Source organism: Trematomus bernacchii, unplaced genomic scaffold (genome assembly GCF_902827165.1).
Source record: "Trematomus bernacchii unplaced genomic scaffold, fTreBer1.1, whole genome shotgun sequence".
NCBI lineage: Eukaryota > Metazoa > Chordata > Actinopteri > Perciformes > Nototheniidae > Trematomus > Trematomus bernacchii.
In genome coordinates, this window is record NW_022987609.1 from 433,654 (window position 1) to 460,425 (window position 26,772).

The 26,772-nt window shown below is 39.8% G+C and overlaps 2 protein-coding genes across 3 annotated transcripts; both read left to right on the top strand.

Moving 5' to 3' along the window:
- The first annotated feature begins 394 nt into the window (after window positions 1-394).
- Window positions 395-5,550, top strand: apex2 (APEX nuclease (apurinic/apyrimidinic endonuclease) 2). The gene is given in 7 exon segments (XM_034131880.1): window positions 395-598; window positions 700-783; window positions 2,413-2,593; window positions 3,206-3,349; window positions 3,671-3,740; window positions 4,109-4,480; window positions 4,482-5,550. Coding segments are annotated over 7 exon segments (1,722 nt in total). The 5' UTR covers window positions 395-483; the 3' UTR covers window positions 5,238-5,550.
- Window positions 5,551-6,521: 971 nt separating this feature from the next.
- Window positions 6,522-26,440, top strand: LOC117483520 (sodium-coupled neutral amino acid transporter 3-like). 2 transcript variants are annotated; one of them, XM_034131884.1, is made up of 16 exons: window positions 6,522-6,660; window positions 13,004-13,117; window positions 14,020-14,104; window positions 14,218-14,333; window positions 17,174-17,247; window positions 17,344-17,436; window positions 17,536-17,617; window positions 17,722-17,804; window positions 17,962-18,020; window positions 18,821-18,952; window positions 19,187-19,266; window positions 19,419-19,519; window positions 20,454-20,578; window positions 23,947-24,091; window positions 24,221-24,324; window positions 24,985-26,440. In XM_034131884.1, the coding sequence occupies exons 2-16, from the start codon at window positions 13,077-13,079 to the stop codon at window positions 25,087-25,089; spliced, it is 1,425 nt and encodes a 474-aa protein (XP_033987775.1). In that variant the 5' UTR covers window positions 6,522-6,660; window positions 13,004-13,076; the 3' UTR covers window positions 25,090-26,440. The 2 variants fall into 2 exon arrangements, with proteins under 2 accessions (XP_033987775.1, XP_033987774.1); XM_034131883.1 differs by lacking the exon at window positions 6,522-6,660 and adding an exon at window positions 9,764-9,911.
- Window positions 26,441-26,772: the final 332 nt, after the last annotated feature.

A 26,772-nucleotide genomic window follows, 5' to 3' on the forward strand; every position in this document is an offset into this window, starting at 1 on the left:
TTCTTGAATTAGTTTTTTTGTTTATTTATTAGTGTTAGGGTAGGGGTTAGGGTTAGAGTAATTTAAAAACCTTTGAGGCGCTTATGTTTTAGTCAATAACATTGAATGGCGCTTATGTTTTAGTCAATAACATTGAATGGTGCATATACAGTATAGATAACATTTAAAAAACAGTTTACATCTTACAAATCAGTAAAAAAAGGCACATAAACATCAGTGTTCATTACATTAATTCAAAACTGAGGGAAGAAAACAGAAAAGAAAAAACAAACAACAACAAACACATGTGGTCCCCCGGGAATTAAGCATTTAAGTTAACCAACATAAGAGAAGTAATACAATAAATGTCAAAAATACACTTCCGGTCGTACTTTTTTTTTCTTCCGTTCTACTTCCTGTATGTGCGTCTGGCTGCTGCAGCTCAATCTCTGTATACATCCATGCTGTCTGTCAAAAAACGGTAGATTTATTTATTGACTTACAATGAAGATCGTTACCTGGAACATAAATGGCATAAGGACTTTCAGAGGAGGCATTAAAAAGGCTCTTGATTCTCTGGACGCGGATATAGTCTGTGTTCAAGAGACAAAAGTGACAAGTAAGTGGTGTTTGCTTGAAAACGTGGAGAGGCTGTCATGTGGACTTGAAGTTTGTTATGAGAGATATTAGAGGTGTAACCCCTTAATGTTTCCCCCACAGGAGACTTGCTTGATGAAAGGACTGCCATTGTTGACGGATACAACTCTTATTTCAGCTTCAGTCGAGGACGCAGCGGCTATTCAGGTTCATTACATTGTCTTATACACTGATTTGTATGTCTTTGAATTGTTATGTACAGTTTTTTCTTTTACATTATATTTTATCCACCCAGACTCAATAGTCGAATGTAGCTAAGTGCATATCAAGTATTTTAATTGTGTGCAAAATCGAGGTAGTATTACGTTTCTTTGAGTATAAATATTACACTTTTCACTATACTAAATTAATTTTACAGCTGTAGTTACTTTAAAAATTAAGATTTCTGCATAAAAACACAAGAGTTTATAAAGTACGATGTTTTATTATTAGATTAACAAACAAACAGCTTATACAAAAACAGCCTATTCGATTAATTAGCCAATTGAGAGATCAATCATTCATTATATAACCATTTAATCAATAAACATGAGGTTCATTTTCTAATCTATTTTGAATATTAGTTGTGTTTTTTGGGGTGTTTTTGGTAGTTTTGCATTTAATATTCCAATAACATTTACTGTTTATACTTACTTTGACTTAAAGGTGGGGTAGGTAATTTTGGAGAAACCAGCTCGAGTGCGCTAGAATTTGAAAATACACAACCGGAAAAAATCTGCCACTTCCTCACAGAGCCCCTCCTCCAACACACACGAATGCACACATGACCAATGAGGGCACGAGATAAGTTTGTGCACAGATGGAAGGCTGACAGGCAGGTAGGCCATCCAGTTATTTTAGCTGGGCCGGCTCAGATGATTGGTCGTGCTTTTTACAGCGCCACGGCTTCCACAGATGACATTATTTTATGGATTTTTTGTCAAAGCACTTAAAGTGGACCTATCATGCTATATTTGAATAATATAGTGTAGGACCATACCTATATAAGGCATATTTATACTTTTTTTTCTTCAAAATACCAAACAGATCATGCATTTTAGCCATGCCTCATTTTGCTCAATTTGAAAAATGTTAGCTCTGTTTTTACAAGGGTTGATTCTGTGAGCAACAGCACCATCTAGAGGCCTGGCATATGTACTACAGCGTCTCCAGCGCTTTCGAACGGCAATGGCCGTGGCTGTCTCCTCCTGATTGGTGGAATTGGCCCAATAGCCGTAGCGCCACTGTCCTGACGTCAGGACAGTGTTCAAATCTGGATCAGTTTTTATCAAATCTGTTGCAGCCCCTTTTTTAGAGATTTGGGTATGGAGGAAAATAGAGAGGGTTGTGTTTTCTGACACTTGGTGAGTTCCCTGGAACACCGGGGACACATATTCATGTATAAAAGACGTACAAATGTGCATTTTGCATGATAGGTCCCCTTTAAGATATTCATTGCTATCGGGATGTTAAGAGCATTCCATGGAATATAACAAAAAGTGTATCTCGAGCCGGTTTCTCAAACTTACCTACCCCACCTTTAAGTAACCTTTCCAATGCAAGTTTTTTTACTTTTTGCTATTTGTACTTTTACTTACTTGAATAATCTAAATACTTCCTCCACCACTGACCGGACAAAAAAACCCACAATAGTCTAGATTAAGATACTTCTATTATTAACTTGTCACTAATCCACACTGAACCCTGTTAATGCCACTGCCCATTGTTACACATTCTTTACAGATACCTTACTATAACCTTACAAACTAATTCACCTCCCATTCCTCACATGCACAGGGGTTGCCACTTACTGTAAAGACAGTGCCACCCCATGTGCTGCTGAAGAGGGTCTCACCGGTCTGCTGACCCATCATGAAGGAGCTGTTGGATGTTATGGAGACCAGTCTGAGTTCTGCAGCGAGGAACTGCAGCTTCTGGACAATGAAGGACGAACCGTTATCACACAGCACAGAGTCATGTAAGAGATATCCAGACATTCTTCTTGCATGTTTCACGTGCGGTACTTGTTTGTTTTTTCTCTGGTTATGCAATGGAATAGCCCCCTCACAATCTTTACTAGCAGTCAGATTTTGTATTACAAGTCAAGTCTAGTTAATTTGATTGATATAGCAAATGACAAATGTACTACTGGAAGGTTTATATTCTGCACTGTATATGATACCCTCTTTCCTTTAAGACACTTGCTTTGGACTAGAGAACATCCCTAACACATTTGTATTGGGGTCAATAAGTAAGAAAACCTCAGGTATAGCAATTAAGAAGGGATTACTCTTCCAGGACGGACGTACAATAGATGGCGTGTTTCCAAAATAGACCAACATGATATAATTACAATATTGATTATCCATAAAAAATAAATTGGAAGAGAGACAGGAGAAGAGGCTGAATCACTTTAATGACATTGATCCAGGACACAGGAAGAAGAAGCCTGATTTAAAAATGAATTATGCAATTCAAAATAAATGTGTTGATCAAAACAGACACGTTGATAACGACCATATCAATGGTTACTCAGATTTTTTAATATAGTCGTAACGTTTTGTGTCCATGCCTCTTTTTTTCCCCACAGGTGTCAGGACAAAGAACAAACTGTAACTGTGATCAACGTGTACTGTCCGCGGGCCGACCCTGAGAAGCCGGAGCGAAAGCAGTTCAAGCTTCAGTTCTACAAACTGCTTCAGAGTCGGGCTGAAGCTATACTGAAAGATGGCAGGTGAGAGTTTTCAAAGACTGAAAATAAAGATTTTAGTTTCAATCTTTACACAAATATTTTCAACTTTCAATCTGTTGTTATTTTTTAAATCTGCTACATTTGACCAGTTTACAGCTGTTGCACGTTTGAGCTTGAACATCACACATGTATCTTGCTGTCATGAGTGGATAAACACTTAGAGTAATTTACAATGTGGTAAAAGAAACAGCTAATCTATGACTTATTTTGGAAAATGTACCATGAGAGTTTTTGCTACTCACTCTGTTATCCTCTCTCTTTTTTCAAACTTCCAAACTAATGTTTTTCCTGTTCTATTTTCAGCCACGTGATTGTTTTAGGAGATGTAAACACGTCTCACCGGCAAATAGACCACTGTGACCCCAGCGATATTGTAAGTACATTTGAATACATTCATATTTGCTCGTCTTTTTGGAAATGTGATTCTCCAATATCTTGCCAAGAGTCAGAGAATATTTTTGATACCAATCTCATGTCTGCATCTTAAATTACAGCCAGCAGTTAGATTAGCTTATTTCTGACTAAAACAGCTGAAACACTAAACAGCTGATCAAATGTAAAACGATCCGCTCACTGGCAGCTTTCTATCTCATATTTCATGTGTATAACCTGCACTGTCTACTGCTCAGCTGTTCAACGTTTCCCGGGGTGTTATCTATCGCATCAAGGAAGCATGTGGTGGTGTTAATATATCAGGCTTATTTTGAACAAGAACAAAACTCTACATTTCTCATTACTTAGGAGGATTTTGTTGAAAACCCTGGGAGGAAATGGCTGAATGGCTTCTTGCACAGTGGCAGACAAACAGAGGAAACGAATGAGGAGGAACCCAACGAAGAACCTGAGGTAACTTCCTCAGATCCCGTCCACGGTGGGAAATTTGTGGATACATTTCGCCACTTCCATCCGACTCGCACCAGCGCCTTCACGTGCTGGTCCACCATGACTGGAGCGCGGCAGACCAACTACGGCACGCGCATTGACTACATCTTCGCCGACTGCCAGCTGGCCAAAGAGCAGTTTGTGGCGGCGGACATCATGCCGGAGGTGGAGGGGTCGGACCACTGCCCTGTGTGGGGGAAGCTGAGCTGCTCCCTGCTGCCCAGCTCCAAGACCCCCCCCCTTCTGTACATGCTACCTGCCAGAGTTTGCAGGCAAGCAGCAGAAACTGTCCCGCTTCTTTGTTAAAGTGGACCAGAAATCGATTCAGTCCGAGCACAGGGAGGCATTACCTGGATCTCAGGAAGAGGAGGAAAGAAGGGAGAATTTAAAGCCATCCGGAGCTGGAAACGCCTCTGGTAAAAAACGGTTATTAACATCAGACTCTGTTGTCCCAAAGGGGAAAAAGGCTAAGACTTGTCCAAAGCCACAGGGCAGCCTCCTCTCCTTTTTCAAACCCAAACTTCCAACGGCTGCTCCCTCTACCGAAGCCCCTGAAAAGAAAACACTCGGCACGGACAAAGTAACCTCTTCGCAAAACTCCCAAAAAGCGTGCACAACCAGCAAAGACACATCCTCAGTCACAAGCAGCGAAACTGTCCCTGAGCTCCTCGATGATGCTTCACCAAAGCTCTGCACCTCAATGGAAAGTGACAAACCGATGAATCTAAAACATTTAACCCCAGCGCCCAATGTGGGACAGTCCGGTGCCAAAAAAGGGGCTTCGTTGGGGTTCTGGAAGTCCGTGCTTCATGGTCCACCTCCACCGCCCTCCTGTAAGGTTCATAGGGAACCCTGTGTGCTGCGTACGGTGAAGAAGGAGGGGCCGAACATGGGGAAACAGTTCTTTGTTTGCGCCCGTCCTCAGGGACACGCGTCCAACCCCGAGGCTCGGTGTAGTTTCTTTGCGTGGGTGGAGAAGGGAAAGTAAAAATGTTACTGTGCGGACCGCAAGGTGTTTCTCCCAGCTAGCTTCACCAAGTACTGTAATAAAACCACTCAAATGTCTCAGCATTTCACACATTTAAATTGTTGACGGTATATTTCTATGTTTTTTTTATTATAATAGTATTAAAAGATTGTTGTTTTTTTCTATTAAATGTAATTAGTTACATTTGTTTTTGGAGCTGAAACAATTAGGCAAATAATACATTAATTGTCTATTAACAGAAAATGTGTCTGCAACAAATGTAATAATAATTTTTCAATAAAAATAAAATCTTGTTCCAGCTTCTGAAATGTGAGGATTTGCAACATTTCTCTCTCTCTCATGGCATTGTACATAAAATATCTTTGATTTTTATTGACCAGTGGTTGCACAAATCAAGCAAATTTGAGATGTCACCTTGGAAACGATCCTTTAATAATGAATCTAGTATGACAACAAATAATTGCATAAAAAGACTTGTTGCAGTCCTGCTTGTTATCATACCAGATAGTGTATAATGTATATTAAACTGTCATCTGTAGGACAGACTGAGTTCAAAGTAAATGGTCTGCAAAAGCTCAAATCCCTGTGTTCCCTCCAGAGTGAGTTTCTCTCCTCCTACTTTTGTCTAATTTGCATCAGTGACTTTCTGTGGTAGCCAGTAGATGGCAATGATGGTAGACGGACAAAAATACAGCTCAGAGAAGAAATGAAAAGTTTCCACAGCAAGTCTTTATGCTGAGATCACCACTTGCAACCACTGAAATGCAATGTAATTTTAGACAAGATTATTAAAGATAAGATGAACCTTTATTGATTCCCGTAAGAAAATCAGATGTTAAAGCAACAACAAGTATACGATTCTAACACAGAAGTGAATAGGCAAGAGGTCACATAAGGACACATAAGAAGTATGTAGGCTAGTATCATAGATGGATTACTGAGCTGGCCTACTGGGCACAGACTCAGGCATTCACCTACAAATGTCACTCAAAGAGATGCATAGCATCTAGTGATAGACTCCAAATAAACACAGTGACATTAAACTACAAGAAGGAGAAACCAAAAGACTAAAAACAGGCTTAAACAACTACAAAGAGATGCAGAGAGACGTATAATTAATATGAAAAGTTAAAAGTTATAATGTGTATGTTCCTATGAAGAGATATGGTGGGAGCTTTTGCACATATGTTCCCATTTCATTTGTCGTTTTTTTTTGGTCAGGAACAGGGAGTGGCTTGACTTATGACATTTCTTCCCGCGCGCAAATTACTACCTCTCCCCCATTTTTTTCTCTCCTCTCACAGCTGCATGTGTCTGTGAGAGAGAAGACAGTTTTTCTGACGTGGACCAGGCCACATGTTTTAACTCTCCTCTACTTCTGTGAAGACGGAGGACATCCATCTGTCTGACTGCTACTGGAGAAGTGAGTACCTTCAAGGCCGGCAGACTACAGCTGCTCTAATAAAAAGCCACGAGACAAGTTCCCATTCATACATGTGGAAAGATACTCAAGATAAAATATGATGTTTACTCCAGTGTACTGTATATTGACAGTATAGAGATACCATTATTTTCAACCCGTTTCTTTCATTTCTAAGCAAAGGATGTAGTGATACTGTCCTTTTGGTGACATGCTGGCAGTTGTTAAGCGCAAAGACGCACTGACACATATGAGACCATCATGAAAGTAAATACTCGTAACACTGTTTGGTACAAAAATAACATTTGATAAATGTTTCCTTTAAGCCATGTTTTAGCTATCAAAGTATGTAATTATATGTTAGATGCTTTGTCCTGTATTTTTACGAATCACTGGGTAATTTAAGGTGACGTAGGCAGCCATGATGTTAAGTACAGACCTTGAACCTGATATTTTGCCAAATCTTTAAAACATGGACATTTGATTCTTCTTTTATTATGATGTCAAGCTTTCTAGAAATTAAACACATTTTAAAAGGTATGACAAGAATCTGCCATGACTTCAGAGGAAACATTTTGCTGTAGAAGTATTTGTGTTATGCTGAGATAAAGAGCACGTGTGTGTGGGGTGTAAAGGCAAAGCTCTTTGAAGTGAAGTTGAATTTATCAACCAACTGAAATATTGTTCGTGAGAATTGTATGACCTTTTAATCTTCAGGAAATGAGTAACAGGTTGAGGGTGTCGGTTTTGTTTGTTAAGAGATAAAATAGTCATAAAACCGCCTATTATGCTCATTTTTCAGGTTCATATCAGTATGTAGTGCTTCTGCTGTGACATGTCTCCATGCTTTAATGTTCAAAAGCTCTTTATTTTTCTCATACTGCCTGTGCTGCAGCACCTCTTTTCACCCTCTGTCTGAAACCAGAGCCCAGTCTGCTCTGATTGGTTAGCTGGCCGGCTCTGTTGTGATTGGTCAAACGCTTAGAGTTGTCCAGCCCCTTAGCCTATCATGTACAATGTGTTGGAGCGCTAGCCAATAGAAGCATAAGTGTTACGTAGTGATGTCACTATGCCCTGGTAGTAAAGTAGAGTCCAATGGATGCGTTTCAGGTAAACTTTGGGATTTTAGTCAGAGCTTTACATGCAACAAAAACCTATATAACACAAAATCAGGCCCTTGGTTGGTTTCATTTCGGCCCGCCGGATAATTTTTAATTACTATTAGATCTGGCCCGCCGGTATATTGCACGCACACCTTCACTCAATCCTGAGGGTTTCCTCCGCTCAGAGCCTGACCCCAAACATTGATGAGCTTGCACCCAAGATGAGATGCCAAGTATCTGCTTGAACTAGCATCACAGAGCAGCACACTGAGTTTACATGGATGTTTCCTTCTGCACTTTTTCTCTCACGACAACAGGGCATGTTTGGTTTTTTCTTTGAGGGAAATTGTTTTTTTGAAGCTGTTGTTGGCCGGTGGAAAAATGTAATCATAATGCTGCGTTCACACCGGACGCGATGCGATGTTTGGGGGGCGGCGCGATTACATGTAAAGTCAATGCAGAGACGCGGACAGACGCAAATTCGCTCCGACGGCGCGCATGAAGCGGTGGATGCGGCGCGAATCACGCGATTGAGGCAATTGAACGGTGCCGCGTTAAACGCGAGAGTTCAATTTGTTCAACTCGAGCGTCAAATTCACGTGACGCGTTCTCGCGGAAGCCAATCAGCGGTGAGGATCTCAGCCGCCGTCACTGACGTTCAACCACACAACATCAGCCGTTAGCTGTTAGCAGTTAGCACACAGAGCTCACAGCTCCTCATATCTGTTCAGAAACTGGACAAAAGTTAAACAAGTACAAACCACAGACTGCCTGTGTCATGGCGAATACAGTCGCTGCTTTATTTATGTCTGTAGGCCGTTGTTATGAGTGTGGAATGAGCATATACAACGTTAGCTTAGCCTGGTCGACCCGATCTTCATTCAGAAAACACGCATTTTAAAAGGTGTCTCGCCTGCCGTCTTGTCTGCAGACTTGTCAAAGCATTAATTCATGGTTGTTACTAACCGGTATCAGTATGTTGTTACTTCGGCATCATTTAGAAACGTGTATTACAATTTAATCACGGTAAAATATGTTCATTTGTTGTAGTTGTAGCTCCCGAGCCAGCGCATCTTGTTTGAATGATGCGAGTAAACACAGCTGGCAGCCGCGGTGAAACTCCAGCGATTAGAGCGAAGCGAATAGTCGCATCGCGTCCGGTGTGAACGCAGCATAAGAAATGACTCTGGAAAAGCTGCAGATAGAGCCATAAGAAATGAATGCAACTGATTATTTAATGTTTAATGTTGTTTTTATAGGCAATCATTTAAGCTTTGTTAGTTCCAGGTTTAATATGTGCAATAAGTTAATTCCAATAAGTTTTGCAATAAACATTGAACCAGTCCGGCCCTCGACTAGCACCGATTTTTTTATTTTGGCCCACTGTGTATTTGAGTTTGACACCTCTGGACTACATGAAAGGGAACACACAAACAAAGCATATTAACTTTGACTTTGACTTTGATGATAAGGCCCCTTTAAATGTCCCACATCCGTTTGTTTAGGAACAAGCTCCAGTAACTTGTAAACATACACAATGTTCCCACTCTTATCACATGTGGGCTATCTTAAAAAAGATCTCCTAAGCTAATTACCATCACTGAGACTTCCAGCAGGAGGCCAACTGTCACTGAGTTTCCACCATACAGTCTATGGTTTCCACCCACGCCGTAAAACAAAGCCCCCCTCAGCTCACTCCCATGTTGCCCCTCCTTTTGTATTTGCATGCTCTGTAACGACATGGTCATTGGTGTCCATTGTGAACCCTGTTGAATTAATGAGATTACCTGTAGCATTGTACTTGCAAACCGACCCTCAAAACTACAGGAGATTTCTTTTTCCATTTGTTCAAACCCTTGTGTTGACACCTTTTCAGTGCAGACACCTGGTGAGCGGACCCCTTCAGTCTCTTTCTACCTGCACAAGGTTAAACAAAGGGTTAAGTATGGGTGTTCCCATTTCCCGCTCACTCCTCCCTGCCTGTAATCTCTCTCACTCTCTCCTCTCTTCACTACCAGCTTTGGAGAGGAGCTCCTGGGAACACAAGGCCAAACATAAACATTGGAAGACTCGGAAAAATTGAGAGAGCTCGCACCAGGAGTTATTCTGTCAATATTTAAAAGAAAAGTAGATTTGTTCTTGACCACCAGGGTAAGTTTCTGAAATAAAATGTGTGTATGTGTTGAGGAAGAGAAAGGAAGGGCTATCTATCAATAGTGAGCTGCTCTTGCATCAGACGAAAGCCATGTGGTGTGTTGAGCCACAGAGTGAGGATACATTAATAACTACTGGGTTTAAATTAAGAAGTCACGGTAAAGATTGTCATATTTAGCTTATTATTCTAATTGTGAGAGTTTGTCAAGGGCTTGAGATGGGTTGTTTGAAATAAAGCTTTTGTTAGATGGATGGAAAGTGCTTGTTTAGTTGTTTTATCTACTTTATTCCAACTATCACAATCAATCAATGTGTATTTATATAGCCCAATATCACACATTTTACATTTGTCTCTGTTTGTTTGTATGTGACTGTTTCCAGGCTGCCTTTGTGAAGCAGTTTTATGGAAATGTTTCTAGTTAACCAGGTTTGTCTAGTGTCTCTCTCACATGAAAATGCAAAGTATGGTACATATAAAAGATGTGGGACTAACTAACCCTTGACTATTTGTGGAAGTTAAATGACTAAATATTCCTGGCATTTACCCTTAACCCTGTCGGTTGTGTGTGTGTTGGCTGCAGGCCATGGGAAAGTCTTGGGGTATGTAGTGGAAGAAGGTTCCTGTAACCACACTTGACCTGAGGCAAGTATGCAGGGAAAAGGCTACTCTGTATTTAGACGAAATAGCACGTTTTACACAGCCACCCTTTGTCTATCTCTGTGGCTATATCAAACTGTGAGGATTATTGTGCGTCCACAGGCCAGCGCATTGATGAGCGTAGGACTATAAGAAACTCTGGTTTTGTGTGAAACTCTTAAGGAATGGCACAATGTAGTGTGAGTGTGTCCTTTAGGGGTCAAATGTGAAAATCCTGAGGGCAGTAGGAGTGAAGTATCCCATGACCCCGGGGCAGCAGCAGACCTACGCTCGTTCCCAGAGTCCGTCCATGCCAGCTTTCTGTGGGCCACAACAGATTAGAGCAACATAAGTCCTCTGACAACATTTGTTATTTAAAGCCTTTCATGTCACACAAGCTCTAATTGGACTTAAGTGTCCCCTTTTGTATTTTGTGAACTACTTGTGTGAGGGTTTTAGTATCCTGATATATGAGTTTAATGATTTCTGAAAAATCAACTATCTCCCCCTGCAGGAAAAATGACAGTCGTGCGACTCTCAAGACTTTAGAAATAGGTCTGCCCTTTATACGCCACATTTTCCGATCGTGTTACAACAATCTGATTCAGTGTTTCCTGTGTGCAGTGGCATCCGTCTGTTCAAGTGCAAATAGCAGGTATGGTTACCTTTTTAAAAGGCGGAGTTTATTTAAAGACAGCTGACGTCTGCCACTGTGACACACCTTTATATCAAATATGTGGTAGAACAGAGCCATATCCACACCTATCTCGGCAGACAGACAGGCAGACACACACACAGACACACAGACAGACAGACAGACATACAGACAGACAGGCAGACACACACACAGACACACACACAGACAGACAGACACACAGACAGACTCACAAACACACAGACAGACAGACAGGCAGACACACACACAGACACACAGACAGACAGACAGACAGACAGACACACAGACAGACAGACACACACACAGACACACAGACAGACACACAGACAGACACACAGACAGACACACAGACAGACACACACACAGACAGACACACAGACAGACACACAGACAGACACACAGACAGACAGACAGGCAGACACACAGACAGACACACAGACAGACAGACAGACACACACACACACACACACACACACACACACACACACACACACAGACACACACACACACACACAGACAGACAGAAGAGTATCTAAGTTTACACACTAGCTGGCTAAACTGGCTCAACCTTTGCTGTATATTTTGTTGACTTTTGTACTTACCGGTACTTTATCCCAAAAGTTTGCTACAATTTAAAAACTTTAAAATTCTCTAATTTTAATTAACGTAATTGTCCATTTCATGTAGTCGCCTTAAATAGTTTATCCCCCTTGTTGTCAGGCAGAAGCTGTTTTAATATGACTTCATATCCAGTTTTAAGGCATAACTTTTGGAGGATGAAGGATTTAAATCATCAGAAATTAGATGAGCAAACTTCATCAAAGACACAGATTTATTTTCTTTACTCATCATGTCAGGAAGAGGCGCAGACTTCTGTGTTTAACTTCCTAACCAATGTCTGGATCTGAAGTTGACGGAGAAACAAGCTGAGCAAACATCAGTGGCAATTTCACTTCTCTGTTCTCCGCCAAGCAGCATGGAGTAGCACTCATTTTAAACGTGAAACTGTGTATTCAGTGTCTTTACCGGGTTAAATCCCCTTATCCATACGTTTTGGAGAGGAAGAGACCGCTAACTAACTGCAATGATGGCAACAACCAATGTTACTTTATAAAACCACCTAACTCTGTCTTTTGTTATTGCTTTGATTGAATAACACTGTTCGGAATATCATTGCAATATATCCATTTACTATTTAAGGATATGATGAACCTTGATTGATTCCAGTAAGGACATTTAGTTGTTAAAGCAGAGACAGGAATAAGATTGAAACACATGATAGCACAGGTAAGAGTTCACACAAACAGTATATCAAATATAAAATCATCAGTAGAAAGACGTGAAGCTGTTTACATATTTACAAATATATATCATTAATAATGTAAAAACATGTATGAATGTCTGTTTGCAAGTGCATACGGAGCTGGTTGTCACTTTAAATTATAGACTACTGATATCTGGCTCCTACTTTATTACTATATGTTCCACTTACTTTTTATATGCTACTACTTTTTTTTTAACGTGTGCTTTCCTCTTTATTTAATGAAGTACTTTGCTCTCTTCATCTGTCCTCTTTCTGATTCCTGAAAGGAGAAGTCACAAGCTACTTGCAGTCTTCACACATTAAACAAATGATGGAAAGTTGGCAAGATCGATGCATGAAGCGTGTTTGCTGTGGAAAAACAATCCAAGCTGACATTGAACTCTCTGTACATGAGTAATAGCAAAAATGTATAACAAAAAATAAAAAGCCTTTTTCTCTTAACCTCTATCCAGGTGACACTTTGAAGAGGATTCTTTCAGTCCAGCAGAAGTAAATCTAAAAAAACTCACAACCTCTGCAACCAGCATGGAGCTTCAGAAGATGAACGGACACAGCAAGGACAATGGGTAAGAGCCACAACTTCAACTTCAAGGGGCCATATTAAACTCATTTTCAGGTTCATATCAGTATTTTCTGCCTACTGTGACATGTCTCCATGCTTTAAAGGTGGGGTAGGTAATTCACTTCAGAAACACTTGTTGTTATATTCCATGGAATGCTCTTAACATCCCGATAGCAATGAATACATTGAATGCTTTGACAATAAATACATAAAAAAATGTCATCTGTGGAAGCCGTGGCGCTGTGAAGAGCACGACCAATCATCTGAGCCGGCCCGGCTAAAATAACTGGATGGCCTACCTGCCTGTCAGCCTTCCATCTGTGCACAAACTTATCTCGTGCCCTCATTGGTCATGTGCGCGTTCGTGTGTTGGAGGAGGGGCTCTGTAAGGAAGTCTGAAAGAAGGGGCAGATTTTTTTCGGCTGCGTACTTTCAAATTCTAGCGCACTCGAGCTGGTTTCTCCATTCTTACCTACCCTACCTTTAATGTTCAAAAAGCTCTTTATTTTTCTCATACTGCCTGTGCTGCAGCACCTCTTTTCACCCTCTGTCTGAAACCAGAGCCCAGTCTGCTCTGATGGTTAGCTGGCCTGCTCTGTTGTGATTGGTCAACCGCTTAGAGATGTCCCGCCCCTTAGTCTATCACGTGCAATGTGTTGGAGCGCTAGCCAATAGAAGCGCAAGTAAAAAATCCCCAACCCTCTGGAGGGAACTTTGGGATTGTAGCCTTTGCAGACCATTTACATGCACACAAACCTAAATAACGAAAGGGAAAACCCCAAAAAGCATAATAGGGCCTCTTTAAGCTATTAAGATTCTGATTTAAAGGTGTCTTCAAACGTGTATTTAAAAAAGCTGGAGTATTTCTGTGGCTCTCTTAAACCAATGACTTTTATTCCATTGAAGGTTTGACGGTCTGGATGGCTTGGCTGAACACGACGACTTTCTCCCCCACAAAGCTGGAGTCAAGAAGGAAAACCACTTCACAGATGTGAGTGCTTCTGCTCAGCAATATGTTAGAAAACATATTTTTGGTTTCTGTAGTTGATTCAGATGAATAAAGACTTTTAAAACGGTATCTCTGTGTTTAATCCTCTCCTGCAGTTCGAGGGGAAGACTTCTTTTGGCATGTCCATCTTTAACCTCAGTAACGCTATTATGGGCAGCGGGATTCTGGGATTGGCTTTTGCGATGTCCAACACCGGAATTATTCTTTTTCTGTGAGTATGCAAGCCAAACACAATCCTCATTTTGGTTGAACATCGTGCCTGGCTGTTTTTCTCTGTGTGTTTGTGTATTTTTCCAGCCTCCTATTTGCTCAACGCACAGTAGTAAGTTGTAATATGATCCCCAATTGAGTAGTAGTATCTTGATTTCAGGTTTTTGTAAAGCCAATGTTCACACAAGGCTGTTTGTCGTATGTGTTAGAGTTTAGGTATGAGTTTTAGAAAATGATACAGTGGAGATTTTAAAGTAATTTTTGCTGCTCCTGACCTACTATATACGTTTTTCCAAGGCCTTATTTAAAAAAACTAATACTTTTATTCCTTTATATTTTTTTTAAAAAAAGAAGCTTTTATCAATCATTAAATCAAAACGTTATTACAGACTTGAGGTCCAGATAGAACACAAGTAAAATCGTAGAATAAATGACATACAGAAGCATAAAAACCCATGGAAACTGCATTTACTACATTTTCCTACAATGAGGCAACTCTACAGATGTCTCCACAGCTTTTACAGACCTAATTTATGTATATTCCTATCTGTGTGTGTGTGGTGTGGTGTGTGTGTGTGTGTGTGTGTGTGGTGTGTGTGTGGTGTGTGTGTGTGTGTGTGTGGGTGTGTGTGTGTGTGTGTTGTGTGTGTGTGTGTGTGTGTGTGTGTGTGTGTGTGTATCAGGGCTCATACACACGCAGCTTCCCTAAATCAGATTTAAGTGTTTAAAAATAGCCCGTAGTGATCAGATCCAAGAAACGCCTGCTGGATCAGTCCTGTGCTATGTGGCAGGGGGGAGGAGAGGGAGGAAGGGGGGAGGAGAGGGAGGAAGGGGGGAGGAGAGGGAGGAAGGGGGGAGGAGAGGAGAGGAGAGGTAAGGCAGGAGGAGGAGGAGATCTGGACTGGAGAGCTGCTCTCTCTGGAAGACAAACTTGTGTGGGCGGAGAAGAAAAAACAACAATTACAAGAATGGCTTGTTCGGATTGAGCTTCTCGTTTCTAGAGAGAATAACATCGTTTTTCTCTCTTTCTTTCTGTCTGTATTTATTTGTAATTAATGAGCTCAGTTTTAACTCTATATTAATCTCCAGATTTGAAGGAGCTTTGATACATATTTGCTTTTAGCTTTAAACTTCCATAATATTCTTCCTAACTTCCTCGGATCAATTACTTTTTACCGTAACTTCCACACCTACTATTTACTGTTTTTAAAAATTGCCATTATAATAATCTTTTTTTTATTTTGTGAATGCATTTTTATGTTATAATGATGTGGTTTTTATAATGATGGAGAGCCATAAAGTGTCTCTCATCAATACGGTGGATCTCAAGGGGGTTTCACAATATGCTGACATTTATTTACCATGTATTTAATGGATTAATAGAGAAAATAATCTATAGTTGCAGCCTTAAAAAGTATGAAATATACTGTTTTTGTATATTGATGTATATATATGCACAAAATATGTTGTGTGTTAGTAACCCCTTAAAAATAAAATGGTGCATCTCAAGGGTTTTATACTTATATTTAAATATGAAAACAAAGTATTCCACTGTACTTTACTTAAGTATTTAATTTAACATCCTGTTTTATCTTGTTCTAGTTCACATGTACATAGTTTACTTACTCTTGCACTATTTATGTATTTTTTTTAAACTTTTGTTTAAAGTATATTGTATGCGTCACTGTTTGAAGAGCGTTGGACTTTAGATTTTCATTGCCGATAACTAAGCTCTAGCTCAGGCGTCGGCAACCCCTGGCACGCGTGCCACCAATGGCACGCGGCACCGTAACCAGTGGCACACTAGGAATAAGTGGAATAAGTGTACAAAATATTTATTTCATTTTCGGATCCTGAACGAGACCGCCGCCAGAGCGCGTCTCCCCGTTACCTGCAGAAGGAAGCCATGCACGCAACGCAGCCCCGCTCTCTTTAACTCCAGGCGACTTTCTGCCGCTTTCCTCCGTAATGCAGTGCTGATAGTTTCACCACAGAGGAAAGCACTTCACAAATTGCAGTACTCATAAGGAGCTGTAAAAATGCCCCAGTTTTTGCGTGGCGATCGATATCGGCCGATACTCACTCTCTGCCGATCGATCGGTGCTCTCTAAAAAGGCTGATCGCGAGGCGTAACATACATGACACTTTTCTCTGTGCGCGGCAAAACAAGCTCGCAAAAAAATGGCTTCACACCAGTCTGGCAGTATTTTAAGGTGTCCGAAAATGACAATAAAATAGCGGTTTGCAACGTGTGTGTGAAGCAGAAATCCTGCAGCTCCACCCGCTGTGACGGACCGGTGAGCGGAGCAGAACACACACGAAGAGTTAGACCTAACACACTTAGCTATTTTATCTACCTCTGGAACTAGTTATACATATATTTATTCTTCACTGTCACTCATTACTGGATCAGTGAGCTGCATGAGACGATACTGACAGGCTGTCAGGAGAGAGAGAGAGGGAGAGAGGAAAAGAGAGCGCTTCCGCTCATTTCTCCCATGTTATTATCCAAAGTTAATGTAAACTTGAATAATGTAGGCTACTTCATTTGAATGTAACAATTATGTTGGTTGTTGTTTGTGGAAGCGCCAGTGAATGAGCCCCATTAACTGAGTTTTAAACATCACTTTTCACGAGTGTTTTCGTCGAGCTCTTCAAACCCACCACCCCCCCCCCCCCCCCGTTGATAATTCACGATCGTCGGCACGCTGATAAAACATTTTTTTTAGAATGGCACTTCATATCAAAAAGGTTGCCGACCCCTGCTCTAGCTATTGTGCAAATGACAATAAAGCCGTTAAATCTTTAAAACTGAGAGATCTCTGCTCTTGTGTGTTTCAGGATGCTGCTGGTGTCCATCGCCCTTCTGTCTGCATATTCAATTCATCTCCTGTTGAAAAGTGCTGGAGTTGTCGGTAAGCTGGATTCAACACACACACAACTTAGCAAACAAAGCCATTTAGTTGATCCTTCATTCATAACTCCTCGCACTCATTTCTAATGTTCCTCAGGTATCCGTGCTTATGAACAGCTGGGAAATCGGGCTTTTGGCACCCCGGGAAAAATACTGGCAGGGTGCATCATTTCAGTACACAACATTGGAGGTAATGTCTTGTTCTTTCCTACCTTTAAAGATTATTTTTTAATATATTTAAGCAAATGCATTTCACAAGATATTACTGACTGATTTCATTTCCTTTTAGCGATGTCCAGCTACCTCTTTATCGTCAAATCTGAGCTCCCTTTGGTTATTCAAGCCTTCCTCAGTAAATACGAAAACACAGGGTGAGTGTCAGAGTCACATTCAGATTTATTCACAGTTTCTGTTTGTTGTGTGTTTTTGTAATGATTTTTTTCTTTTTTCACCTGTTTGTCTGGTTGTTTCTTAGAGAGTGGTTCTTGAATGGAAACTACTTGATAATAATAGTTAGTGTTGCCATCATCCTTCCTCTAGCACTCATGAAACAACTTGGTATGTTTTTCATTCTGTTGTCACATTTCTCTTTCATTTAACTTTTTATTCCTCATACTTTCCCTTTTTTACATGTACTGTACCTTTATGTGCTTTTCTGAAAAAGTACCATCACTACTTAATACAGTTCTTAATATGGTGTTATCATTGCCCACAGGTTACCTGGGCTACACGAGTGGCTTCTCCCTCTGCTGCATGGTGTTCTTCGTCATTTCGGTGAGTGTACAAATATTCAGGAAAGATATACACAGTATTTCACAACAAAACCACCTGACCACATTCCCTGTGTGTTTTACACACTCCTGGGTTTACTTAATTGTGTGTATATTTTTAATATATTTATATTTATTATAAATATTTTCTTTTGAGTCAGTCAGTCTGTTAATTAGTCATTTAGTTAATTGGCTTGCTAGCTTGTTAGTGAGTTAGGTAGTCAGTCAGTCAGTCAGTCAGTCATCTAATTATTGATTTAGTTAACTAGTAAGTTAGTTAGTCAGTTAGTTACTTAGTTAGTCAGTCAGTTAGTTAGTCACTTAGTTATTTAGTTATCTAGTAAGTTAGTTACTTCGTCACTTAGTTTGGTAATTTTTTAGTTATTAAGTTAGTCAGTCATTTAGTTAATAAGTTAGTTGGCTATTTAGCCAGTCAGTCAGTTTGTTACATAGTTAGTTAGTTAGTTAGGTAGTTACTTGGTAAGCTAATCAGTCATTCAGTTAGTTAGTTGGTTAGTTAGTTAGTTAGTTAATTACTTAGCTAGGGTAGTTAGTAAGTGAGTTATTTAGTTAGTTAGTAAGCTAGCCAGTCCGTCATTAGTTAGTTAAAAAGTTGGAAAGTTTGTTTGTTTGTTACTTAGTTACTTATTTAGTCAGTCAGCTAGTTATTTAGTTACTAAGTTAGTTAGTTTTTATAATAATTCACAGTCAATCCCTTGTATGTTTAAACCTACTTTGCAAAACCCTGTTTCTGTTTCTGATTATGATGTTTTTATAATCATTATTTATCTTTGGTTTTCCCAGGTTATCTTCAAGAAATTCAACATCCCGTGTCCCCTGGTTGATGAACATCATAACAACTTTACAAGTGTTAACAAACACATGAATGTGACAGACGACTTCTGTGAGCCCAAAATGTTTACCACTAACTCACAGGTCAGAGGAAACATTTTTACTATCCCTGCGCCTAAGTCCCTGAATCTTTAATTTCTTCCTTGGTTAGCACCATAGACTGTATATGGTTAGCATGCCAGATTCACTGTCATGTGTTAGTATGGCTAACGGTAGAGGTTGTTATGTCAACAGTAGTGTTTGGTATACAATATGGATGTGTTCCCGAATGTTTGTTCGGTGGGTTATTCACTGACATTTGATATGTCTTGCTTTTAGACAGCGTACACCATCCCAATTCTGGCCTTTGCTTTCGTCTGCCACCCCGAGGTGCTGCCAATCTACACCGAGCTACGAGAGTAAGTCAGAATGCCGTCATGCATTTCACAAAATCTCAAAATAATTATCTTATTGGAACACAGAGAGATGTGCTAAAAGGTTAAGGGAAAAATTAACATAGTTTTTTCCTAACATTTAATTAAAATACATTTTCTGCTTTTCTTTACCACAGCGCCACCAAGAGACGAATGCAGAACGTCGCTAACGTCTCCATCCTGGCGATGTTCATCATGTACCTCATAACGGCTCTTTTTGGTTACCTCACTTTCTTTGGTAAGCAGTGGTAAAATAAGTCTTTTTACTTAAAGGTGGGGTAGGTAATTCACTTCAGAAACACTTTTTGTTATATTCCATGGAATGCTCTTAACATCCCGATAGCAATGAATATATGAAATGCTTTGACAATAAATACATACAAAAAATTCATCTGTGGAAACCGTAGCGCTGTAAAAAGCACGACCAATCATCTGAGCCGGCCCAGCTAAAATAACTGGATGGCCTATCTGCCTGTCAGCCTTCCATCTGTGCACAAACGTATCTCGTGCCCTCATTGCTCATGTGCGCGTTCGCGTGTGTTGGAGGAGGGGCTCTGTAAGGAAGTCTGAAAGAAGGGGCAGTTTTTTCCGGTTGTGTACTTTTCAAATTCTAGTGCACTCGAGCTGGTTTCTCCATTCTTACCTACCCTACCTTTAAGTAAAAGCATCAATAATAAATGTAAAAATACTCTGCTACATGTAAAAGTACAAAAGTATTGGCATCAAATTTAACTGAAAGCACAAGTACTTAATGGACATACAGTAATAGCACATTTTATAATCATATATATATCACATTACTTAACTATTGATGCATTATTGTGTTAATAACTCCCACACTGTTACATGGGCGCTGTACAAGGATGGGTTGTATTCACAGTCTAAATGTCCCTCTGTGTGCAGCTCTGTTTACATGTGCGTGACAATTAAGAGAATATTTCATTTAAATCTTTCATTTATATTTCCATTTTCTAAAATGAGAGTAACGTTTTTTTTTTCCATATGCTGACTCAAAGAGCTGGCTTTGTCGGTCAAAGGTTCAGAAGTTGTGAATGGGGATATTTTTAAATGAATGAGCCACTTGTATCCAGAGCCCATGTGTACTTTCCAGTGTTGTGAATGAGGGGATAGACCACGTGTGTTTATGTGTGTCTGTGTGTGTGTGTGTTCAGGTGCTGTGGAGTCAGAGCTGTTACACACCTACAGTCAGGTGAACGCCCTGGATGGCCTGATGCTTTGTGTACGTCTGGCCGTGCTGGTGGCCGTCACTCTGACCGTCCCCGTCGTTCTTTTCCCGGTAAGACATCTGTCAACTATATTTAGGTTATGATTTCCTTACTCTTTCCACAAATTCAACACACTTTACATAATAACAAAAGTAGATTGATATAAAATAGATGAAACGAAGTGACACAAAAGAGAGGTTAAAAGAGTATGATACCATCTGCTGAATAATTGATTTGCTTAAAATAATGTTTCTGCCAAAATGGTTTCATCTTCTAAATTGTGAACATTTCAGTTTTTCTTTGTTGCTTTTGGACCACAATTAGACATTCAATTTGCCGGAATTTTATATCCCAAATAATACAAATATCAATTACGAACAGTAATCCATAGTTGCAGCCTTATAGAACTTTATACAATATATATAAAAATTGCCATATACAAAATACTTGAATAGGATTTTCTATACAGTATAACATTTATTATTTATTTAAAATGTTATATGATATTATATTTATTATTTCTATTTCTATGTATACAAAATACTTATAAAATGCTGTAGATAAAGAACCTTGCAACAAAGCAAAAACCTTTATACAACAAAATAATCAGTTTCTCTTAGGAAAAGATCTGACCTAAACAAATAGTCCATCCGTAATTCTATGTTTGCAATGCGAATGTCATCATGGAAATATGTGCCACAATTATATGAAATGACAATGACCCCTAGTGGTAGTAAGTTGTAGAGACGTAACAGTTGTACCCAGAATAAACTTGGAAAAAATGTTGATGCAGCATCTTAACCACATTGCTGATCCTGCCGAAAAATTATGTCTGACTCAAAGAACATGACTAGTTTTATAAATAAATACACTGTAACTGTACTGTTTCAGTTCTGTGTCCGTCAGTGTGTAACTTATGAACACAGCTATTTATACCTTAATGGTGTGTTGACTGTATGGACTAAACACAACTTAACATAACTTCTGAATATACAGTAGTTGATAAATATGACCATTCAAAATGTAAGCAGGTTTTTAAAATGGGTGGAAAACATCCAAATAAAAAATGAATGGTAAAGATACAGAGCAGATCAGCAAACACAAACTGTAGTCACAAACCTTTAAATGTCAGATAGATAGTATGGGCTCAGAACAGTCTCATAATACACACATGCACACAGAAGGATTCACACTTGTATTTCATGATCCGCAAAAGGATTCACACTTGTATTTCCGGATCCACACTTGTGTTTTTCAATGCACACACAAATGTGTTCCGTTTCATATACATGTAAATAAAATCCAAATACAGAAAAAAGTTTTACATATGTATTTTTGATCCTCACATATTTGTTTTCCGTTTAAATCCCCTGAACCTGCAAACACAAACCGCTTTCTGTGCATGGATCGCTGTGCATTCGTGTGTGGGTTTTTTTGAGACTCCCCTGACGGTCACCCGATTCGTACTTGTAATTTTTTCTATCTATAGCCAATCAGATGTCTCCTCAATTCTAAGCCAATCACATGAGCGCGCCCCCACGAGGGTAGATTTCTTGCGTTCATGTCACTTCATATACGCATTTTGCGCTGTCCGGAGCAGGGTTTCCGCGGACAGAATTTCAATGTTTACCGGTCATGTTTCAATAATAATAATAATAAGAATTGTGTAGCAGCGTTTCCGTTAGGTAATTACCGGACTATGACCGGATAATAACACGGGAGTAAGGATCATCTCTTTTCCTCTCTCCCTCCCTCTCTCCTGACAGCCCGTCAGTTTCTCATGCAGCTCGCTAAAACTTCACTCGCGTTTATGTCCATATCGATCAGATCCAGCTCTCCTGATCGGCCTTTATAGAGAGCACCGATCAAACTATTAATAGTGAATATCGGCCGATAATGACCGGCGGGGCTCCCCCGTTGACAGTTCACTGTCTAGCACTGGCTTCGTAGTGCACTGATCGATTAGGCTAAGCTAACCTGTAGCTGCTCCCTCCACACTCACAACAACTTCATACAGACATAAATAAAGCAGCTGATCGCCATACAGGAAACACACATTTAAAACAGTTTTGCCTGCCGTTTTTGTGTACACAAGCATTCATTAATGGTTCGGAAAGTGGCACTGTACCTTAATAATATAAAGGCTTGTATTTGCGTGCATTTCCTGCTCGGAAAGTGGCAATGTACTGAGAGTGGAGGTGTCCTGAGATTAGCGCCTGCAGGCAGGCTCCATGGACCTGTCAGCTCCGGACAGCGCAAAATGCGTACATGAAGCGCTACGTCATGAACGCAAGAAATCTACCCTCGTGGGGGCGCGCTCATGTGATTGGCTTAGAATTGAGGAGACATCTGATTGGCTATAGATAGAAAAAATTACAAGTACGAATCGGGTGACCGTCAGGGGAGTCTCAAAAAACCCACACACGAATGCACAGCGATCCATGCACAGAAAGCGGTTTGTGTTTGTAGGTGCAGCGGTTTTAAACGGAAAACAAATATGTGAGGATCAAAAATACGTAAAACTTTTTTCTGTATTTGGATTTTATTTACATGTATATGAAACGGAACACATTTGTGTGTGCATTGAAAAACACAAGTGTGGATCCGGAAATACAAGTGTGAATCCTTTTGCGGATCATGAAATACAAGTGTGAATCCTGTGTGCATGTGTGTATTATGAGACTGTTCTGAGCCCATAAGATAGTGTTTGACATTTTGGGAAGTGTCACCTAGTTTATGTCCATCTTTTCAGTATAAAACTGGTGCCAATAGACAGGGGTCATCCCTATGTTCCCACAGCCCAATGTGGCTGTGGGACCATCGGGCTGTGGGAAACATAGACACGCTCCCAATAGACAGATAGCATAGCTAAGAATGCTAGCTGTGAAATAGCTAGCCTGGTTCTCTCCAAAAGTCAAAATATGTTATACACATTGTATCTCATTTTTAAACCCTCATAGATATTTTTAAGGTGTCACGTTTGGGTTTTACAACAGGGTATTCAATTTTGTATTCTCTCCACTCTCTGCTGGAAGCTTTTATAACAAAGCCAGACAAGCTATGTCTAAGCTAATCGCTAAGCTAACCTGCAGCTAGTTCCAGCTTCATATTGAACTGATGAATATGATTATATCTATCTTCTCATCCCACTCTATCCAAGAAAGCAAATAAGCACACACCCTAAGTATTCTTCAAGTGTGTTGCACTTCTAGTCTTAACTAATATACAATAAGCAGGCATTTTAATGGAAAATACCTGCTAACCTGCTGGGAGGGGATGTAGTCAAGTTGCTGCCTGTATTGAGTTTATCTTCCACATGGCTTTATGAAACAGTTTCTCAACAGCTTTTATATAGTTTTATTTATGAATCCTGATGCATCTTGTTGTAAAGTAAAGAAAGTCATGACATTGTCCCTCTTTTCCAACCTTCCCCCTGTAGATCCGCAGGGCCTTGCTGCAGATGTTCTTCCCTGACAAGCCTTTCAACTGGCCGGTGCACATCGGCATTACATTTTGTCTCCTGTTTGTGGTCAACCTGTTGGTTATCTTCGTGCCCTCCATCCGCGACATCTTTGGACTCATTGGTATGTTTTATACAGGAAAGAGTGGCTGTACGGTCTGGGCTTCCATTATTATCATCATGCCTAAACTGTGTTATCATGTACTGTGTTTGGCTTTAAGAAAACTCACTTCTTCTCCTCCTTTAACTTCAGGAGCCACATCTGCCCCCTGCCTCATCTTCATCCTTCCTGCAATCTTCTACATCCGTATCATTCCTGAAGACCAGGAGCCTTTGAAGTCCAGACCTAAGATTCAGGTACAACTCGGCTCCTTTAGCTATTTCAAATACCTTAAATATAGTAACAGATCGCTACCATAACATTTATTTACCAGATTCTTCCATTTTTCCATTTATCAAGATACCATTTTTTTTTACCAGTTTCTTGTCATTTGTTTAATAATGGCTACTCTTATCACAAGGAATTTCTTCTGGTGTTTTTCCAGGTAATAGTATATGTGGTATTGTATTTAGAGAAATACCAAAAGTAGCTGACATTACTCTCCTAGCCATTTCCCAGAAACCGCTAAGCCTTAGATGACCAAAATATATGACTATGGTTTGACTTCTGCCCTAACCATCCTCTCATTTTGAAGTAAAACAAATGTTTTACTAACTTCAAATATGGGGTGTCTCAAAATACTGAATAAGAATCTTCTACATGTATCATTTCCAGTAATTAGATTTAGTTGTGTTATGATTGTTTGTGCACCTTAGTTCCTAATGAGCTGATGGTTTAATGCAAAAAATGCATACATTATTTTTACGTTAACAAAGACTTAGTTAATGGTTATTCTTTTAACCATTTTAATTAGGAATTGTGTGTCCACCCAGGATACGTTATACTAAACGTACATTTGAATTAGTTTAAGTGTGTTGTTGATACCAATGTCCATTTATTCCTTTCCCCTCCTGCAGGCTGCATGCTTTGCTGCGCTGGGAGTCGTCTTCATGGTCATGAGTTTGTCGTTTATCATCATCGACTGGGTGACCGGGGTGTCTCGGAGCGGAGGCGGACACTAACCGTCTCAACAGAGAAACTAAACGAACACAATGCCATCCCAAACTCTCCCTGTTATTAAACCCCTCCTCTTTTTTAAAGCCAAACAGGAAAACAAAAGTTTGGCAGCACAAGATGAAGGATATGTGAAGTTCTCCTATACAACAGAAAAAATAATAATGGAGATAAATGAGAATACAAAGAAATGTGTTCTAACTGAATACAAAGTCATGCCTCGCTATAAGGATGTTTGGAGGCATGTGTAGAAATGCAGCCAAAGGATGAATGGGAACAACATGACTCAAATGGAAATCCCATTTAGAGTATGGATGTGTAAAGTTCCTTGGAATAGCTCAGTCACTGCCAAAATCCTTTCAACACACTTCCCCACGCAGAAATTTGTGTCGTATGGAACTCACTTGCTTTTCCCGGGAGTTTGCATACATAAATGAACATTTCAGTTCTCAATCCGTCAGTTGCTGTTTCAATATACATTTAGGACTGTAAAAAATGCTGGTGCTTTGTGTCCAAATTACCCCAAACTTTCAAAAAAGCTGCAAAATACGAGCAGTGAGGCTGAGGCCACACAAACCATTCCACTCTAAATACACTTTTCAATGACTTGTACATGGAGTTTAACATTTTCTTAATGTGACTTTTTTAATCTATACTGACACTTAACATGACTCATGTGGAAGTGATCATCTCCAAAGCTGAGCCTGAGGTGGTCTTTTATAAATAATACAACAGGAATGGTGCAATGTGTGGTGTTCAGCTGCTATCAATGAAGGTCAAACACATTGTTAAAGACAATCACATGTGAATCAACAGAGGTAGTTTGTACAGTTTTGTATGTATGTGGGGTAGTGTTGGGCTGAAGATCGGAAGGTCGTGAGTTCAAATCCCGCCTGGAACACCACCACTAGTGTGCCCTTGAGTAAGGCACTTAGCCCTCAGTTACTCCAGGGAGAATGTCCCTGTAATTGGTCATTGCTTTTGGATAAAAGCGTCAGCTAAATGAAATGTAATGTAGTGTAATGTATTCCTGAAAAAAACAAAAAACGTTGTTAAAACCCAGAGATTATACTTTTGTGTCAAATTGAAAGAGGGTGTATCACACTTTTAAAAAATAATAATAGGGGGGGAAAAAGCCATTTAAAAAGTGTACATGAAATAATGTCAGTGTTAATGAAGACGTGTCTGTAATAGCCGCCCCAGAAACTGTTCAGTATGGTGAATAATGACCTATGGGTTTTTAAGTTTTAAACTTCTGTTTAAAATTTGACTTACAAACATGTTTTGACTTTGTTACTCATCCTGTACCTTTTTTAATTAATTTGAATGTTGATATCTGTCAATAAAATGTGTCTCTCATTTGTACAAAGTAGCTTTTTAATCCACAGCTTTATCTCAGGTTCAGGTTATTCTTTATTTGGACCCGTAGGTAGATTTGGTTTGCAGATAAAAGACAAAGGATCTTGCAAGTCTCTTCAGTGAGAATGTCACAAAATGATTTGAAAAGAAAAGCAAGTAAAAAAAAAGAAGGTGACATTTTGAAAAAAGGAAGTGACATTTAAAAAAAGGGCACATTCTAAGAATAAAGGCATATTTAGAATACCTTTATTCGTCCCACAGAGGGGAAATGTACATTTGTTTCAGCAAGTAAAGAACAAAGATAGCTTAGTATTAATTCAGGAGCATGCATG

Coding starts and splice junctions, on each gene's coding strand:
- LOC117483520 (XM_034131884.1), top strand. CDS start 13,077: ATGGAGCTTCAGAAGATGAACGGACACAGCAAGGACAATGG. Junction 24,092..24,220: donor CGACATCTTTGGACTCATTG/GTATGTTTTATA, acceptor CTTTAACTTCAG/GAGCCACATCTGCCCCCTGC. Junction 24,325..24,984: donor AGTCCAGACCTAAGATTCAG/GTACAACTCGGC, acceptor CCCCTCCTGCAG/GCTGCATGCTTTGCTGCGCT.